This window comes from Dromiciops gliroides, chromosome 3 (genome assembly GCF_019393635.1).
Source record: "Dromiciops gliroides isolate mDroGli1 chromosome 3, mDroGli1.pri, whole genome shotgun sequence".
NCBI lineage: Eukaryota > Metazoa > Chordata > Mammalia > Microbiotheria > Microbiotheriidae > Dromiciops > Dromiciops gliroides.
The window spans coordinates 157,575,363-157,593,648 of NC_057863.1; the positions used below are offsets into that span (position 1 = coordinate 157,575,363).

Below are 18,286 nucleotides of genomic sequence, written 5' to 3' on the forward strand. Positions count from 1 at the left end.
AGACGAATAAATGAACAAATGGTCTATTTAAATATGGTATGCCATTAAAAAGAAAAGGAATATAAGGGGGCAGCTAGGTGGCGCAGTGGATAAGGCACGGGCCCTGGATTCAGGAGAACCTGAGTTCAAATCCAGCCTCAGACACTTGACACTTACTAGCGGTGTGAACCTGGGCAAGTCACTTAACCCTCACTGCCCCACAAAAAAAAGAAAAAAGGAAAGGAACATGAAGAAGAAAGCATGCCATTTTGTCAGCTTGTAGGATGAAGCCTTCGAATCTGTAATCCTCTGAATTCAGGTAAAAAGGATAATGGGTTATTCAAATTGCTGCAATCTTTTCCTCTATTCTAAGGGACCTCTTTGGAAAACCTACCCCTTCGTAAGTCAATCATGAACAATCATGCTCAAGACACAATAAAGAGAAATCAGCAATATTTTTTTTGTTTGTTTTTAATACAGATGTGGTACAGAATGTTTAATTACAGCAGGGCAGTGATTCCAGTTAAATAAAATTAAAAACCTTTGTTCTCCCAAATATAAAATTACTAAATTAATGTCTTAAAAGAACAACAACATGGTAAAAGCTTTAAATTATGCCACCATTGACCACAGGATTCATGATTACCAATTCCTAACCATCATTTTGGCAAAAAGATGAATTTTTTTTAAAACAGTGTATAAACCTAACAGAGCAAAGACTGTATACACCTTCATATTGCACTTATTTATGTACAAGAATAAAACTGTCATGTCAAATATGGAGCTTATATGAAGAATAGCACAAATCAGTTACAATTAAACTTAACGAAAAAGCTGGTATGAGTATTAAAAAAAAGTATAACATGTATGTACAGGATGTTGATTCTGTATTAACAAACACTATGTACATGTCAATTTTTATACTGTTTTTTAAATTGTAGCCTAACTGTATTTATTAATACAGTAATAATTTGGTTCTAAATGGTGTGACCAGTTTTAAGATCACATCCTTTGTGAATACCAGTAAATATAAAATAGGATTTTTTCTTTCTTGTTCACTGGTACAAAAAACTATAATTGTCAGTTCCCTTACATCATCAAAAACTAGTGTCTATCTAGGCACAAAAATAGTTCTTGTCCTTGTACTCAATCTGAATGTGCCATGGGAGAAAAATAGAGAATACCTAAATATTTTCAACATCCGCAAGCCTAGCCCAGAAAGGACTAATCCAACCCTAAACAGTGTTATTCTCACTGCTATATACATTCACCAACATTTCTTTAAATGTGCCATTTATTTTAATACTACTACGTAAGGAATAAGGAACATCTTAGCTCTAGCTGTAGTTTCCACCACACGCCTCTGCTGAGACATAATGACGTAACAACAACTGTATGTGGTGCCAGTGGAATTAAAAAAAAATGCGCATCCCTTTATTACTTCTATAGAAAGTTTACTATGAAACGAGACAATTTACTTCCAACTTTTCTCACACCCATTGTCTTGTCTGTGTTCTCGATCTGAAGTCCTCCCAAGTCCGTAAATGATGAAACAAAACCACACATCCTCTAAATGTCTGATGAGCAACAATCATGCAAGTGAAGAAGAACTAGGCATCCCGTGAACAGTTGTGCTTGTTGGCGTTCCGCTGATGGCATTGAAAATGTGAAGTGAATTAGGTAAGACGTTTGCTTTCTCTTCCATGGGACAGATCTCCAGAATAAAGAGAAGATAAAAAAAAAAGGCAATATTAGAAAACTGAATTTTGTCAGTCAAGAACAAATATTTCTCAAAATAGCCTAGTTCAGGCAACATGGACTAATTTTCTCATGAGATCCTTCAGTTATTGGGGAAAATGGTGTGGTCCAGCACCTGGCTCTGATAATTTACAAAGCCAAATTTTTCATTTTGTATAGTAAGTTAGTCAATAAGCATTTATTAAGCACCTGCTATGTGCTGGGCAATGTACTAAGCTCTGGGGGGGGATACAAAAAAAGGACCATCATCAGATCAACTTTTTTTTTTTTGGGGGGGTGGGCCAATGAGAGTTAAGTGACTTGCCCAGGGTCACACAGCTAGTAAGTGTCAAGTGTCTGAGGCCGGATTTGAACTCAGGTCCTCCTGAATCCAGGGCCAGTGCTTTATCTACTGTGCCTCCTAGCTCACATCAACATTTTTTAAAAGCTAAAGGCTTAAATACCCTTTTTCTTTTCCTCTATAAGTTATTAGAAGTTTTTCTCTAAAACAGGGGCATGTAACCTAGAGTTCACAAACTTGTTTTATTTTTTAAAATACATTTTGATAACTGTATTTAAACACATTTTTCCCATGTATTTTATTTTGCACACTTAAATATATTCTTTTGAGAAGGGGTCCATTGGTTTCAGACCACCCAAGGGGCCCAGGTAACAAGAAAAGTTGAGAACTCCACTTTTAGAAAAAGAAGGGATAATTGAGCCCCAAGCCCTCATTTTACTGATGAAGAAATTTGGGCCCTACTAGACTGACAGCCATGTGAGGGTAGGGAATATATATTATATATCTTTTTATTATATAGTGCCTACAATCGTCTTACACTTTCTTATAATTCAATTCAATTTAGACAACTTTATTTCATTAAATATTTCCCAATTACATGTACAAAAATTTTTAACATACATTTTAAAAAAATTTAAGTTCCAAATTCATTTTGTCTCCCGCCCCTCCTTCCTCTTTGAGAAGGTAAACAATCTGATATCAATTATTCATGTGAAGTCATGCAAAACATATTTATATGGTGCAAAAGACAACACAAACAAAATTAAAAAAAATAAAAATAATGAAAGTGAAAAAAAGTATGCATCACTCTGCATTTAGAGTTCATCAGTTCTCTCTCTAGTGGTAGACAGCATCTTTTAACATGGTCCTTTGCAATCTTACGATTCAATTCAAACATTTATTTAGTTTCTACTCTGTATTCTGTATTTGGGATATAAATGTGATAAGTAGTCCCCATCTTGAAGAAGTTCATAGTTAACTTCAGGGTATACATACATAGGGACAACGAGTATGAGATAACTTGAGGGAGGTAATTCGAACAAACATTTGTGTACAGGGAAGATCAAGAGAAGTATTGCATTGCAGGTGGCATCACAGCTGAGCCCTGAAGTAAACTGAAGATACTAAAAGAGCAAAAGTGTACATTGTAGGCAGGAGGGATTACTATGCAAAGGAAAGGTGAGGGGAAATAGACTGTTATGTTTAGGGAAAACTTAGTTTGCCAGTTTGGCTGAAAAATAGAGTGTATGAATTAGTCAATCCATCAATTAACAAGCATTTATTGAATACTAAGTACTTAATAAGGGCCAGCCATAAGGATAAGTGCTAGGGTTATAAAGAGTTTTTTTTTTTTCTATTTTAGACTTTTATTTTCCAAATTACATGTAAAAGCATATTTTGACATCAATTTTTTTTTAAACTCTGTATTCCACCTTCTCTTCCTCCCTCCCCTTCCACCCCCACCCCAAGAACTCAAACAATTCAACATAAATTATACATGAGTAGTCATGGCAAACATTTCTACCTTATCTAGGTTGTGAGTGGAAACAGATAAAAACAAAACTTCAGATTAAGGAATTGTCAAAAAAAAACGTGTTTCAGTCTGTTTTCAGATACCATCAGTTCTTTCTCTGTAGATGTGCTATAATTTTCCTAGATTCTTCAGAGTTATATTGGATCATTGTCTTGCTGAAAATAACCATGTGCTTCCCATCAGATCATCTTACACTAATGCTATTATTTTGTATACAGCACATTTCTCTCTGCTTCAGTTCATGTGGGTCTTTCCAGGTTTTTCGGATAGTATCCTGTTCATCACAATTTCTATATAGTACCTTGAACTTGACAGAGAATTTTCTTCACAATAGCCCAGCAGAGTAGGTACCATACATTTGGGGGTGGGGGTGGGGCAATGGGGGTTAAGTGACTTGCCCAGGGTCACACAGCTAGTAAGTGTCAAGTGTCTGAATCTGGATTTGAACTCAGGTCCTCCTGACTCCAGGGCTGGTGCTCTATCCATGACATTGTAGTCAATCAACATAACTATTTCCCTCCATCCCATTCCCTTCTAATGATATTTATTCCATTGTTTACCATATTTTGCCCTAATCCTCCTCCTAAGTGTTTTGCTACTGACTTCCCCCTCCCCTGCTCTACCCTCCCTTTATTCATAGGGTTATAAAGATTAAAGATAAAACAGACCCTGCCCTCAAGGAATTAACATTCACTGGGTGGGGTGTGTGTGTGTGTGTGTGTGGGTGTGTGGGTGTGGGTGGGTGTGTGGGTGTGGGTGTGTGTGGGTGGGTTAACTTCACCAGGGGAGTGACATAGTGAGACCCATGTCATAGAAATAATATTAATTTGGCAGCACAGCTGTGTGAGAACTGGGTTGAAGATGGAGGAATAGCCTACATCTGCAATAGTCTATACAGGATATGATAAGGGAGAGAGACAGACAGAGACAGAGCCGGTAGTATGGAGGATCATAAGGTTATAGAATCAGATCAGATCATAGGTTCAGAGCTGGAAAGGTGCTTAGAGGTGATCTAGTCCAAAGAGGTTAAGTCATTTCCCCAAGGCTACACAGACAGAACTGGATCTAAAACCAGGTCTTTGACTCCAAATTAAGTATTCCTTCTAACCATATCACACTGTGTCTCAATGTTGAGTGAATGAACTCAGTGAACTCATGCCCTGGGATTGGGCACAGCTTCATCCTGGCTCCCAGAACAAAAAGTGAACACGGAGAACTAAATACAAGTCCATCATAATAACATTTTCCTTCTGGTCTGATGGCTTGAAGTGGCTCAATCTTTTTCCATTTTGGGGGAGGGGGAAATTCAGAAGATGAAGTTAAAACAAAGTTGCCAAATTCTCCTGAAGTCTTTCTTACTACATTAGGTTCTGCGTTTATTATTTTTTCTTCTTTCTTCTCCTTCTCCTCCTCTTCCTTCTCCTTCCTTCTTCTTCCTCCTCCTCCTCTTCATCTTCTTTTTCCTCCTCTTTCTTCCCTTTGGTGTGTCTTCCTCATATCCAAGTTTCCCTCTAGGCCAGTTTTCATTTCTATTGTAGCTCTAGGACTCCAGTGTGAACTCAGGATGGCTTTAAAGTGAGCTCCCTTGTTATTCTGGAAAGCCATATGTGAAACACCCTGGGAAACAATAATCTAAAATGCCCTGAGAAAGGTCTATTTCCTTCCTAGATGAGTTTATCAATATGGTACTCAGTATTTCAATACAATTTAGTCAATCAAAGTTTAGCAACCAAAAAGTATAAACCAAACATTACCATCCCAGCTGATCACGTTTGCATGGGGGAGAAAAGAAGTGAGAGAATTAAAGTTCAAGAATTTCAATTCATAAAAGTTTGTAAATTAAGCCATCCTGTCTGTGACAGATGACAGGTTTGTACACAAAAGATACTGGCTAGTTAACACATGTTAATGCAGGAAATATGTGAAAAGCATCACATGCTAAATGATACTGTCATTAATTAATTACAAGGAACACAAGAAATAGTTATGAGGGTCATCCAGATCAGTTTTAAACTAATGCAAACTTATAAATCTACACATTCACAGAACATGAAAAAGTGAGTGAAGAGTGCCTATTACATTTTATTTAATCCAAATTCTAAATTCTGAAGAATGGATGAATAAAGATGCTTATAAGGAAGGTATGTGTAAGTATTATAGGTCAAATTTTAGAATGGCAAAGTGACTTAAAAGAATTCTCATGGGGCTTATGATGAAGTTACATCTTAGAGATTGAAAACTTGGGCATTGCTTGTCCAGGTCTACTTTATATTACAACCAATGGAAAATCTGACAAGTGATCTCACTTAGCAAGGAAGGCCTCCAAAAAGAATATGGGCTTTGGGGAACGCGAGAGCAAAATGTGAAATCCTTCCATCCTTTAGAAGGAAAAGCAATGGACAAAATATGGAAAGTCTAGGCAAGCCTGGAGTGGACCCAGAAGGATCAATTCTCTGGCTCTTCTTGCGGTTAGGATTCAGCACTTACCTGTTCATGCATGATTTCAGAGAGCTCTTTTGCCATTTCCCTGTAATTGGCCTTCATTTCTTCCTGATATTCTATCTGGTCTTCTTTAATAAGACGTTCGTTTACTGCCAGAGCTTGACCACAAGCTTCAACAAACTGCCTGAAATTGGGAAGGAGACAGCTTTAGAAGGGGACAAGAAGAGCAGATGCATACATTTTTCTCACCAACAATATCTGACCCCAGTATGATTTCCTTTCCCCCCCCCCAGGGCAATGAGGGTTAAGTGACTTGCCCAGGGTCACACAGCTAGTAAGTGTCATGTGTCTGAGTCCAGATTTGAACTCAGGTCCTCCTGGATCCAGGGCCAGTGCTCTATCCACTGCGCCACCTAGCTGCCCCCTCCAGTATGACTTTCTAGCAATTTAGTGATATTTTAAATAGAAACAAGGATAGGAGCAGCTAGGTGGCGCAGTGGATAGAGCACTGGCCCTGGATTCAGGAGGACCTGAGTTCAAATCCAGCCTCAGACACTTAACTAGCTGTGTGACCCTGGGCAAGTTACTTAATTCCAATTGCCTCACCAAAAAAAAAAAAAAAGAAGCAAGTTCTAAGTACCATTCATTATTGGGAAAGAAAAACATTAGAATTCAGATAAATTCAATGAATAATTAATCTTGATTCTACCGGACATATAACAGCTAGATCTTATCTCTCATTTTAAGGTCTGCAAGGTGCTTGAAAAGTATTATCTTAATTTATCTTCACAACAACCCTTTGAGGGAGGTGCTATTATTATCCCTATTTTAAATAAACTGAGGCTGAGGAAGTTGGCCCAGAGTGAGAGAGCAATGAATTGTCTGAGTTAATATTTAAATTAAGGCCTTTCTGAATCAGGAAGTTGTTGTTCAATTGGTTCAGTTGTGTCTGACTCTTCATGACCCCATTTGGGGTTTTCTTGGCAAAAATAGTGGAGTGGCTGTCATTTCCTTCTCCAGAGACACACAGAGATGAAGTGATTCAAGGGTCACACAGCTAATAAATGTCTGAAGTAGGATTTGAACTCAGGTCTTCCTGAGTTCAGGCCCAGCACTCTGTCCACTGAGCCTTCTAGCTGTGTTTAAATCTAGACTCAGACACTTACTAAATGTGTGACCCTGGATAAGTTACTTAATATCCTTTAGTCTCAGTTTCCTCAAATGCAAAACAGGGATAACAATACCATTTACCCTGCAAGACTGTCATAAGAAGCAAATGAGATAATATCTGTAAAGCACTTATCATAGTGCTAATAGTAGTGTACATAGTAGGCACTCTGTAAATGCTTATTCCCTTCCATTTCCCTTCCTGACTACAGGCCCAAGGCCCTATCCATTGCACCATTTTGCTGCTACTTTTGGTAGAAAGGTGGTGAACTATAGGCATGTACTGGTGCATACAGGGGCTGTGTTGGTTCATTTTGCTTAACTGTCTTTTTGTTTGTTTTGTTTTGTTCTAAAAGAGGAAAAATATCTTTGGGGGTCAGTGTTATTGGGAAATAACTGTGGTGAGAAAAAAAATATCAATACGATCTTTCTTTAAACCTGAAAATGTTGTTATTTTACCTGAAAACTTCCTTCAAGAGCTTTATTTTATTATCAGCATATCTTTTGGTATTTGAGTCGTCTAAGAAAGCTCGGGCATATGCGAGAGGACCAGCGTTAACCTATGTAAAAGAACAATGCATTCTAAATTAAACAAATTATCATGAGAATTTGTCCTTTTTTCATGTCATACAAAGTGCTCACAAACTCCTTAGATTTAATATCAACCTTCTAAATGAAGACACATTTCTACAGAATTTCACCCAGTGTTGTCAATTTATAAAGTATTATATACCTGTGAGCTATAATCCTTTTAAGATATACTGTCACTGTAACTTGGAGCGATGGGACAAGAGGCTACTATGAACTGTGCTGGAGAATGGCAGTCTCTTCCATGCTTTTTTTTTTTTTGGTGGGGCAATGGGGGTTAAGTGACTTGCCCAGGGTCACACAGCTAATAAGTGTCAAGTGTCTGAGGCTAGATTTGAATTCAGGTCCTCCTGAATCCAGGGCCAGTACTTTAGCCACTGCGCCACCTAGCTACCCCCCCGAGAATGGCAGTCTCAAGAAGCCCTTCAGGGAAAGGCTGGCATTAGCTTAAGAGATCACTGGGCATGATCTATTTTCTGTGGTCCCAGCTTTGTTGTTATTTTGATGGACTTAGCAGAAACCCGATTTCCCCATTTTCATCACTTAATCCTTCCTTCATGCTTCAAGTAGAGCTAAGCATTTTGGGAAGCTTTCAAGTAAATGTAGAAGCACTTTATAGTTCACTTCTATCTTTTGCCCTTAGATAGCTCCTTCCCTGTCTGTACACCAGTTCCTGCTATAGATGCCCATACTTCTCCAAGAACCTACCTTATATTCCCTATCTGCTTCCAGGTTACGATTACAATAATCAGTACAGTTGCTGTTATCACTGGCTTTGTTTTTCACCAGATAAAAAACACTGGCCAGATGCCATGATCACAGAGTCGTGTGTGTGTGTGTGTGTGTGTGTGTGTGTGTGTGTGTGTGTGTGTGTGTGTATGTGAGATTATTTACCAGTTAATTGCTAACTTGTTTGGCATAAATTTTTCATATTCACAAGAGAAATTGGAATGGTTATTCTGGAAAGTTCTAATAGGGGAGGTGGCAAACAACATATAAACAACTCTATTTTTTGCCTTTTCTTTCTTTGCCTGGCACATAGTAGGTACTTATTAATGCTAGCTGACTGACTACAAACAAATACACAAGTTAAGCTGGTGGTGATCAATAGAGGGAAGACAATGACATCAAGAGGGATTCGAACATGACTAACGCAGAAATAGGATTAATGTTATTATGTGTGTATATATATATATATATATATATATATATATATATATATATATATATATATATATATATATATATAAAACCTATATCAGATTACCTGCTGTCTAGGGGAGGGGAGGGAGGGAGAAAAATCTGAAATTGGAAAGCTTGTATAAACAAAAGTTGAGAACTATCTTTACATGTAACAGAAAAATAAATAAATAAATTTTTAAAAAATTAAAAAAAAAAAAAGAGGGATTCAGAAAAACATCTGGTAAAAGGTTGGATTTTACCTGGAATGTGGAGGAAGCCAGGGAAACTGGGAGGAATAAATAAGGAGGGAGAACAACCCAGGCATAGGGAACAGCCAGAGAAAATTCCTGGGGTTGGAAGATGCAGTGTCTTGTTTGAGGGACAGCAAGGAAGCCAGTGTCACTGGATTGTACGTGAGGGTGAGTATATGATACTGGAGGTAAGTGGGAGCCAGTGCAGTTTACTGATTAGAGAGTGATGTGGTCACTGACAATCAACTTGAAACCTGAGTTGTGAATGTACTGGGAGGACCGGGAGACTTGAGGCAGGGAGGACCAACTAGCAGGTTATAGCAACAGTCTAGGCATGAAGTGCTGAGGGCTTACACCAAAGCAATTACAGTGTCAGTGGAGAAAAGGGTGAGTATACAAGAGATGCGATGAAAGTAGGATAAGTTGGACGTGGGAGAGAGAGAATGAGGAATTTAGGGTGGCACCTGGGAAACAAGGCTAGGTGATATGGAGTATTGTCAGACCCTCCACAATAACAACACAGTGGGGGAGACCTTTGTGTAGAATTTATGTATGGCAGACAGATTATGGACAAGTATCAGAAGATGGTAGGCACAGATGTGTTGTAAGCTACGTCACTGAAGGGGACTTCCAAGTGAATGAAATCACAGATACATGTGAGAGAGAACTCTCCCACTTGATAGAGTTAAGTGTGATGCTATGAGTGTTGAATGCTTTGTAGGTTTGCCAGATGCGGTTGCTATATTAATTGGTTTTTACTTAACCATTTTTCTTGGCTACAAGGAAGGATTCTATGGCAGGGGACTGTGAAATCACCAGAGCCTTTAAAATGACTTACCATGCCTCTGTAAGTGACTTTCTTGCTTTCCTCCCTAATAATATCAAATTTGCTATGTTATACAGGTGGGCCAAAAGTCACGAAGGGGTCTGGTATTTTAATAACTTTTTGAAAATCATTTTTTCTTTACTTTTTCACCATTTATGAGATTTGATTTTTCACATATAATGTAAATTCATTTCCTGTATATAACTGACTATGATGCTATGGTATTATAAATGAAAAACAGAAAATAAAGTTATTAAATATTCATGACTTTTGGCCCACCCTGTATTTAGATTAGAGCCTTGATTCTTTTAGTTAAATGGAACGCAGGATCCCTTCCTTATAAAATAAATAAAAACCATGCAGAGTGCAGCAGCCCATCTGAGTGAGCCAATTCTTCTGTGGGACCACCAGGACTTTCAATCTGACCTGCCAGTGAGTTCTTTGAGAAAAGGGACTGTCTTTCTTTGTCTGTTTGTATCTTCATTGCCTAATAGAGTGTAAGGGCTTAAAAAATGCTTTTCCTTCATTTATTTTATATATCTGGCAGTCAATCTACCTTTCCTAGCTGACCCCAAGGTTCTGTGCTGTGCTCTTGCCTCTGTGTGTGTATGTGTGTGTGTGTGCACATGCACACGCGTGCACACACATCTGTATATGTGTCTGTACTTGAATGAATATATGTGGAATTTTTTTTTTACTTGCAAAGATTAAGAGAAAGCACCTTTTCTTCCCTTTCATTGTGGACATTTAACATAAGGTGAGCTGCACTCTCACCTGAACGCTGACACTGCCCTGTAGTTTTAGCTGAAGCTTGATCATATCCACTTCAGCTGAAGCACACAGCTGCCTGAGCTCAGCCACCTTCTTACTCATCTCATCAATGGCCACCTCAATGGGATTCAGATCCGTATGATGCTGGTACATCACAGGAATGCGCTTCTTCACATAAGGGAAACAGTGGATTGCTGGTGGAAGGGAAACAAGATCATATGGAGTTACTGAATTTTCCTGCCCTTACAAAAACATATCCACTAGTTTCATAAATACAGGGTTGTCCTTAAAAGTCATAGTACAGTTTCAAGTTTCAATAGCTTTCCCTCACCCTCACCAACTCTACCACTAAATCGCTTGTAACTAGGCAAAGTCACAGTCTCTCTTTGTTTCAGCTTCTTCATCTATAAAATGGGAATAATACCATCTGACTCACTTAACTCTAGGGTTTATGTGAATTAAGTGGCCTTACACTTGGCCTGTTCCCTTTTCATGTTTTCATCAAAAACTACCTTCAGTTCATGCACAGACTATTCTGAAGAAAATTTTAGACATGGAGAAGAAAACATATGTTTCTGACTCTTTTTGGTCACCAATCTTTGGTTACTGTTATTAAGACTTTTCACATTTTTTTTTTTGATTCCTTTGGAATCTTCACTTCTTTTAAATATCTTGGAAATCTGTGAGTGCCTTTAAAATTGCATTCTAGGACAGAAATCAGTTCCTTTTCCCAAATTCAATTCCAAATGTGGTCGTTCCTTTATCATCAATGAGAAGAGATGCCAGTAAAAACACTGACAGATCTGTTCCATTTTATTCCCTTTTCAGTATCATCTCTTAGCAGGATCTGTTTTGTTATGTCTTATTCCACACTTTCTGTAGGCTCATCTTTTCCTCCACCAAAAAATTCTGTTTTGTCAGATGATTCTGTCTGTAATCTTCCATCTTCCCAAGTGTCTCTACTTGATAAGCAAACCAAATGTCCTTGGGCTGAGGAGATTTGGGGTTCTTCTGGCCACCCCCAATGTTGTGATTATTTTATATTAAGCTTCTCTAAGAAAGAACAATGAATCAATGTCTTTGACGATCACCAATGAAGAAGACAAATATACAAAATGATTTTATTGGTATGTGAAGGAAACTAGGTGACATGGTAGGTAAGAATGTACCAGATTTGGAATAAGGAAGAGCTGAATTCAAATCCTGCCTCAGACCCTTGCTAGCTGTGAAATTAATCTCAGCTAATTTATTAGCTGTGTGAATCCTGGCAAGCCACTTAAACCTTTTTTCAGTCTCAGTTTCTTCATATGTAAAGTAGTAATAATAATAGAACCCACTGCACAGGGTTGTTGTGAGGCTCAAATGAAATCACATGTACAGAACTTTGTAAACCTTAAAGCACTACATAAATGGTTATTATCATTACCAGAATTATTGGTGTGTAAGTGAGATTCTCTCTGGAAGGTTATAAACAAGGACCACATGGCCTTCTGTATTCAATTGTTTTTTTTGTTTGTTTGTTTGTATGTTTGGTTTTTTTTGCTGTGAAATGCACTCCATTTATTCAGTTTAATGTACATAAATTACAAATCACCACATACTGCCACTCTTTTTAGAGCTAAAACTTTTCTGGGAAAGCCTCCATTTCTTCCTTGATCCTGTTTTCTATGAGCAGTGTGAAGTTGCTGTCTGTGTTTTGAAGATTGTAGCTGATAAACACCTGTTTTTTGGTCTTGCTGGCTAGTCTCTGAGCAAGGCAGTTGGAGGTCGTGTCAGAGGTATCTCCAAGAAGGGAAGTGAACACTGGAATGGAATCGTAACGGTTGCACATGGCCATGGCAAGGTTGTGCAGGTTGGGCGTTGTGCCCACCCACAGGAAGAGCGAATCCATCAGCCGCATCACGTGGAAGCGGATGAGCTGCTCCCACAGCCTCACGCTGAAGTTGTGCAGGGAGATGTCTCCACTGCCGGGCGCCGGCGGCCCCTCCATGCCATCCTGGGCTTCCCAGCCTCCGTATTCAATTGTTTTATTTTGATTTTTTTTTTTTTTTGCAGGGCAATGAGGGTTAAGTGACTTGCCCAGGGTCACACAGCTAGTAAGCGTCAAGTGTCTGAGGCTAGATTTGAACTCAGGTCCTCCTGAATCCAGGGCCAGTGCTCTATCCACTGCGCCACCTAGCTGCCCCCTGTATTCAATTGTTTGTAACAAGGTGTGCATAACAATCCAATTTATGAAATATATGTTAAATATGTGCTAGATGAGATGAGGGAATGGTACAAAAAATAATTAGGGATGGGGCATGGAAGTTGGAGATGGACTGTTTGGTATGGTTGACATAAAATAGGCTTGGAACATACAGTGTGCATGAAGGGGGAGATCCAAGACTAGCAAGCATAGCAGGGGTATTTAGTTAATATTAAAAGGAATTGGGTGAACACTAAGGTTAAGCCTGGCACACTGAAGTATTTCTCCTTCCTCTTCCAATAGTATATTGGGAACTGTCACCTGGTTTCTCTTTCAAGACTTGCACTTCTTCTAAAACCCATCATGTATATTTTTTTCTCAAATACTTTGTCTCTCTGTATTGAAGGAACAAAGATATGGACAGCCATTGCTTCTGATCTGACTCTTGGAAGGCTATGGGGTATTTCTGTTACAGTAGAATGAACCACAGCCCTTCAGATAATGTTCCCCATGCCAAAATCCATGAATGATGCATTTTAAGGGAAGAATCAAAAATTCTGACTTTGACCCATCAGTGAACTGTTTCCTTGTAGAATGAGAAATAAAAATGCTCAAGCAGCTATAGTAGTTGCAGCTGTAGCTGAAAAATGCTGTTAGTTGATAATTTCCATGGAGACCTCCCCTCCCCCAAGACCTTTCCCAATGTAGTAATTCTGTCTAACAAAGACTTCCTGGCAAGGCATGCATTTCTGTGGTTGCCATAGTAACCTGAGAGCAAAGAAGAGTCTATTTACATATAGAATTAGATACTCTAATTATGGAAATAATTTTTTAAAGGAAAAGAAATTGCTCATCATTTTAATGGGGGTGGTGGTGGTGTCATTATTATTCTTGGAGGAATGGGACATTTCTTGAAATAGGCTATTCCCATCTGGTTATTTAAAATCAGGTGCAAATACTAAGTTTCAAAAGATGAGTTATTGTATAGTCAGCCTGGCATCCTTCTTCCTAAATCCCCACTAAAGACTGTGCTGGAGAAATTCTTAAAATCTAAATGGTCTCCCCTCAGAGTTGTGGTGAATTATCCTAGTTAAATTTGTTAAGGGCTAAAATTCTATCTAGTTTATCTAAAATATCTAATGAGTGGTCGCCAATAAATTATAACCTTTAGCAAGAGTTAAGCTTTTAAACATTTATTAAGGAGAATAAGAATTTGGTAAAGAGAGAGAGAAAGGCCTACATTCATCTATCTATTAAAGGGAGAGTGCATTTCTAGCTCCGCTCTCCACCAGAGTCCACAGGGAAAGAGCCTGAGTCAGAGTGGGAGGCTCCCCCTTCTTCCTCCCACAAGCAAATGTCACTTCCTGACGCCAAAGAAAAGATGCATGGTCTTGCCCTCAAAGACCTTCACCTCATTGGCAGAGCTCTTCTACAATAAATCTCCAGCAGGTGGTGTCATTCCAATCATTACAAATTAATAACGATAGCTACAGCTGATGTTTAGGTAGTGTAAGATTTGCAAAACACCTCGTGTACTTTATCTCATTTGATCTTCACAATAAACAACTAAGCTCTAAGGATAATTGTGCCTTATACCCCCATAGGACTGTAGTCCTTTTGAGGGCAAGGACTGTGTCTCACCTAAACTAGATATCTTCCCCAGTGTCTAGCAGAGTGCTCCTGAACACAAAAGGTGCTCAATTAAGTGCTTTAAAAAAAAATGATAAAACCTGCATTTCTACAGCACTTTAAGGTTTACAAAATGCCTTCCTCATGAGAACCCTGTGAGGTAGGTAGTGTAAGTATTATCATTCCCATTTTTTTTGGTGGGGCAATGAGGGTTAAGTGACTTGCCCAGGGTCACACAGCTAGTAAGTGTCAAGTGTCTGAGGTCAGATTTGAACTCAGGTTCTCCTGAATCCAGGATTAGTGCTTTATCCACTGTGCCATCTAGCTGCCCCCTATCATTCCCATTTTACAAATGAGAAAACTGAGGCTCAGAGATATTTAGTTACTTGTTCCTGATCATAACATTAGTATGGTATCTGAAGCAGAATCTGAACCCAGATCTCCTGACTCGCTCAGAGGCCTGCTATACACTGAACAGAGAGGGAGTGAGGTTAGACAGGTTTGGTTACATTTCTGACTCAACCCTCTTTTCTGAGACCCTGTTGTGATGTCAACAGCTCTCCTTTTTACCCCATTTTATCTCAATGTATTTAGAGCTAGGATGTAACTTCCCTACCTCCCTCTCTGGCCAGATGCAGACCTGAGGCATGTTGCCATCTGCCTTCCTGCGGTCCCCTTCTTTCCCCACCTCTGGACCAGAACTCAAGACACACCATATTGTGGGTGAATTAATGCACTCAACTTGCCTTGGGCCTAAGGTATCTTTCCTGGAGAGCGAGAGAGAGTAAACTCACCTATATCGACTATTTTTAGCTATCCCTAGGCTGTGCTTCACATAATAAAAACAAGCCATGCATTTCCAAGTGCAAGGCACCGTGCTAAGTGCTTTACAAATATTGTCTTGTTGGATCCTCACAACAACTCTAGGATGCAGTTGCTATTATTTTCATTTTACAGTTGAGGAAACTGAAGTAAACGGCTATGACATGATGTGCCCAGGGTCACCTAGCTAGGAAGTATCAGAGGCTGGATTTGAACTCAGGTCTTCCTGATTCTAGGCCTGTTCTGTTCACTGAACTACTTAGCTGCTCCTGGCTTTCTTGCTGCCACATATATCTCGCCCCTTCCTACAGAGATAGAATCATCAAATCAATATGATCATAGCTCTTAGAAAGGACACAGTAATCAATTACAGGCTGATTTTACTCACTATCCACATGATTCTCCAGACAAAAAAAAAAGAATCTCTTCCCTGACTACCACCTCCCCATGTGGGTCACTCTCTCCCATGACAATGTAAGCTCAAGGATGAAGACCACTTTACTTTATTTGTATTATTTCTATGTATTATTTGAATCACCAGCACCTGACACGGCGCCTGGCATATAGCAGGTCCTTAAGTACTTTTTGATTCATTCATTCATCAATTCAATGGTTTTCCTCATCATTAGCTGCTGAAGATTGGCTGGATTAAAAACCAAAAATAAAAATCCCTACGTGCTGAGTCCTTGGAGACAAACCTTCTACAAACTTTAGATATCAATCGCTGTGGCTGTAATTGTTCAACAGAAATTCAAAGCATTTGCAAAACTGATGAATGACTGTCATCACTTGAAGCATCTTTCCATTGAGGATGAAAGGCACTAAGTACATCTTGCTGTCAGCTTCAAGATCTTCCATCTCTCTGGTCTTTCAGAGTTCTTTCTCTCCCACTATTACTTGAAGACCTTTGTCAATAGAGGTAGGCTACTTCATAAACCTGTGAATTCCATAAAGTCTTTTTCCCCCCAGAGGAAGAGAACTTCGTAAGGCAAATGGAATTAATTTAGTCAACTGCAACTAAGAAATTCATGCACTTTCTTGTTTAATATTTTGGTTCATTTTGCCCAGAGTAGGATTAGTATATTAAAAAAAAAACAGGTGAGAGGTGAATAAGTCTCTTTTACTTTGATACTCTACTCAACAAGTGCATTGGTGGCCCAGGAATGATAAACAGAAGTTCTACTAGAAAAGAGTAATGCCTAGGTTAGGATTCAGGATGGAAAATTGAGAGGTTTTTATAAAATTGAAATTAAAGTACTATCTATGAAGACAGAACGAGGATTGACTTAGAGTGCCAAACTAAGTGGAAAATTCATTCATTCATTCTAAAGAAACCAAATTTCCCTCTCAAGCACATAAAACCTGAACAAATCTAGATTAAACTATGGAACTTACTGTACCATATAGTCCATTAGAAAGCACAGTGATATAACACCCTAGTTTTGATCTCATACACAATAGTTTCTCTCTTATTATATCTTAATAATTAGACCAGTCAATGCCTAACTGATAAAGAAATTTATTTTATAGTTGGCCAAAGGATTTTGGGTATATGTGAAATTATACATAATGCATTATCTTGTACACTTGTTATAGTTCAGTCATTTCCAAATCTTCATGACCACATTTGGGGTTTCTTGGCAAATATACTGGAGTGGTCTGCCATTTCCTTCTGCAACTCATTTTCTAGATGAGGAAATTGAAGCAAACAGGGCTAAGAGACTTGGCCAGGGTCACATAGTTAGTAAGTGTCTGGGGCTAAATTTGAACTCGGGTCTTCCTGATTCCAGGTCCAGTGCTTGCTCTATCCACTATCTATTCCATTCTTGGATCTTAGCTGCTCGACGGGTTCCAAACAGAGGTAAATTGCTTTTGGCTACATTGGACATATGCAGTGGTATGTATATGCTCTCAGGGAGCTTGAGGGGTTTCTGTCCTAGTTGGGCAGTGTGGTGTGGTGGAAAGTGACAGAATTAGAATCCAAGGCCTTAGTTTCAAACTCTGGTTCTTCCACCTACTGTGTATAAAAGTCACTCAAATCTCTCTCTGAGCCCTCAGGTTCTTCATCTATAAACTGAAGATAAATTGATGACCTATGATATTCCTCTCAACTTTAAATTGATAATCCTAAGTAGTTCCAGGGTCCCTTCAAACTCTAAGGCATCAGTTGTTTCAGAAAGTCCCTTTTCTAAGTGTTGATTATTCAATATCTGTTCCAGTGGAAATCCAAGAAAAAGGACAATATTGTCTTTACCCCCTTTCAACTGAAACTAAACGTTTCCCAGGTAATTGTGGAAAATCCATACCTGTCAATATTGTACGTCGTTTACACTGTTCTTCAACTCCACCCTGTCGCTTACCACTCTGAGTAAATGGCATTTCAAACATGAAACGGCGGATGTTATGAGTTCTTTCAAAGTCAGTCTTCCTTTCTTGTAATTCCTTTTCATCAAAGAATGGGGTTACATGGGTTACTTGGATATAGGCATATTTTGAATCCAAATCCTTAGGGTTGACCTTTAAGTGAAAAAAGAAAAAAGGAAGGTGGAAAATATTGAAGGGAGAATGACTCTTTTTCTCTTCCCCTGAAATGACCTTTAAAGGTTTGCTCTGGAAAGTAAATATTTTGCTTAGTAACACTGCTTTTAAGTCCAAGCATAAAATCCATAGTTTCCCCACTATAACCACCCAGTTATTAAAAAAGAGGAAATGCTGAGTAGCTACAGTCCTGTTTCTCATTACCATGTAATTTAGTAATTAAACTTCAGAAGCTAGCATATCTCTATGAATATATATTTAAAGCCAAAAGAGATATTTTAAAGATATATATGTAATATTAAAAGCCAAATGTAAAAGGAAATAAGAAATTAAA

The 18,286-nt window shown here is 38.6% G+C and overlaps 2 protein-coding genes across 31 annotated transcripts in view; both read right to left on the bottom strand.

Annotated features, from left to right (window-relative positions):
• Positions 1-448: 448 nt before the first annotated feature.
• DOCK9 (dedicator of cytokinesis 9) overlaps positions 449-18,286 on the bottom strand; it is a 366,360-nt gene continuing 348,522 nt past the window's right edge. For 29 of the 30 annotated variants that reach the window (XM_043997744.1, XM_043997733.1, XM_043997738.1 and 26 more), the window contains 5 exons: positions 17,721-17,931; positions 10,782-10,972; positions 7,620-7,720; positions 6,039-6,177; positions 449-1,693 (listed from right to left, as the gene is read on the bottom strand). In XM_043997744.1, coding sequence (XP_043853679.1) covers positions 1,571-1,693; positions 6,039-6,177; positions 7,620-7,720; positions 10,782-10,972; positions 17,721-17,931 — 765 coding nt within the window. In that variant the 3' untranslated portion in view covers positions 449-1,570. Of the gene's footprint in view, positions 1,694-5,305; positions 5,314-6,038; positions 6,178-7,619; positions 7,721-10,781; positions 10,973-17,720; positions 17,932-18,286 lie in introns of all 30 variants that reach the window. The other variant, XM_043997730.1, reaches the window with a different exon arrangement.
• On the bottom strand, positions 12,397-12,768 carry LOC122750873 (proteasome assembly chaperone 4-like). Its single transcript, XM_043997745.1, has one exon. It carries the CDS (start codon positions 12,766-12,768, stop codon positions 12,397-12,399), a length of 372 nt encoding a protein of 123 aa, XP_043853680.1.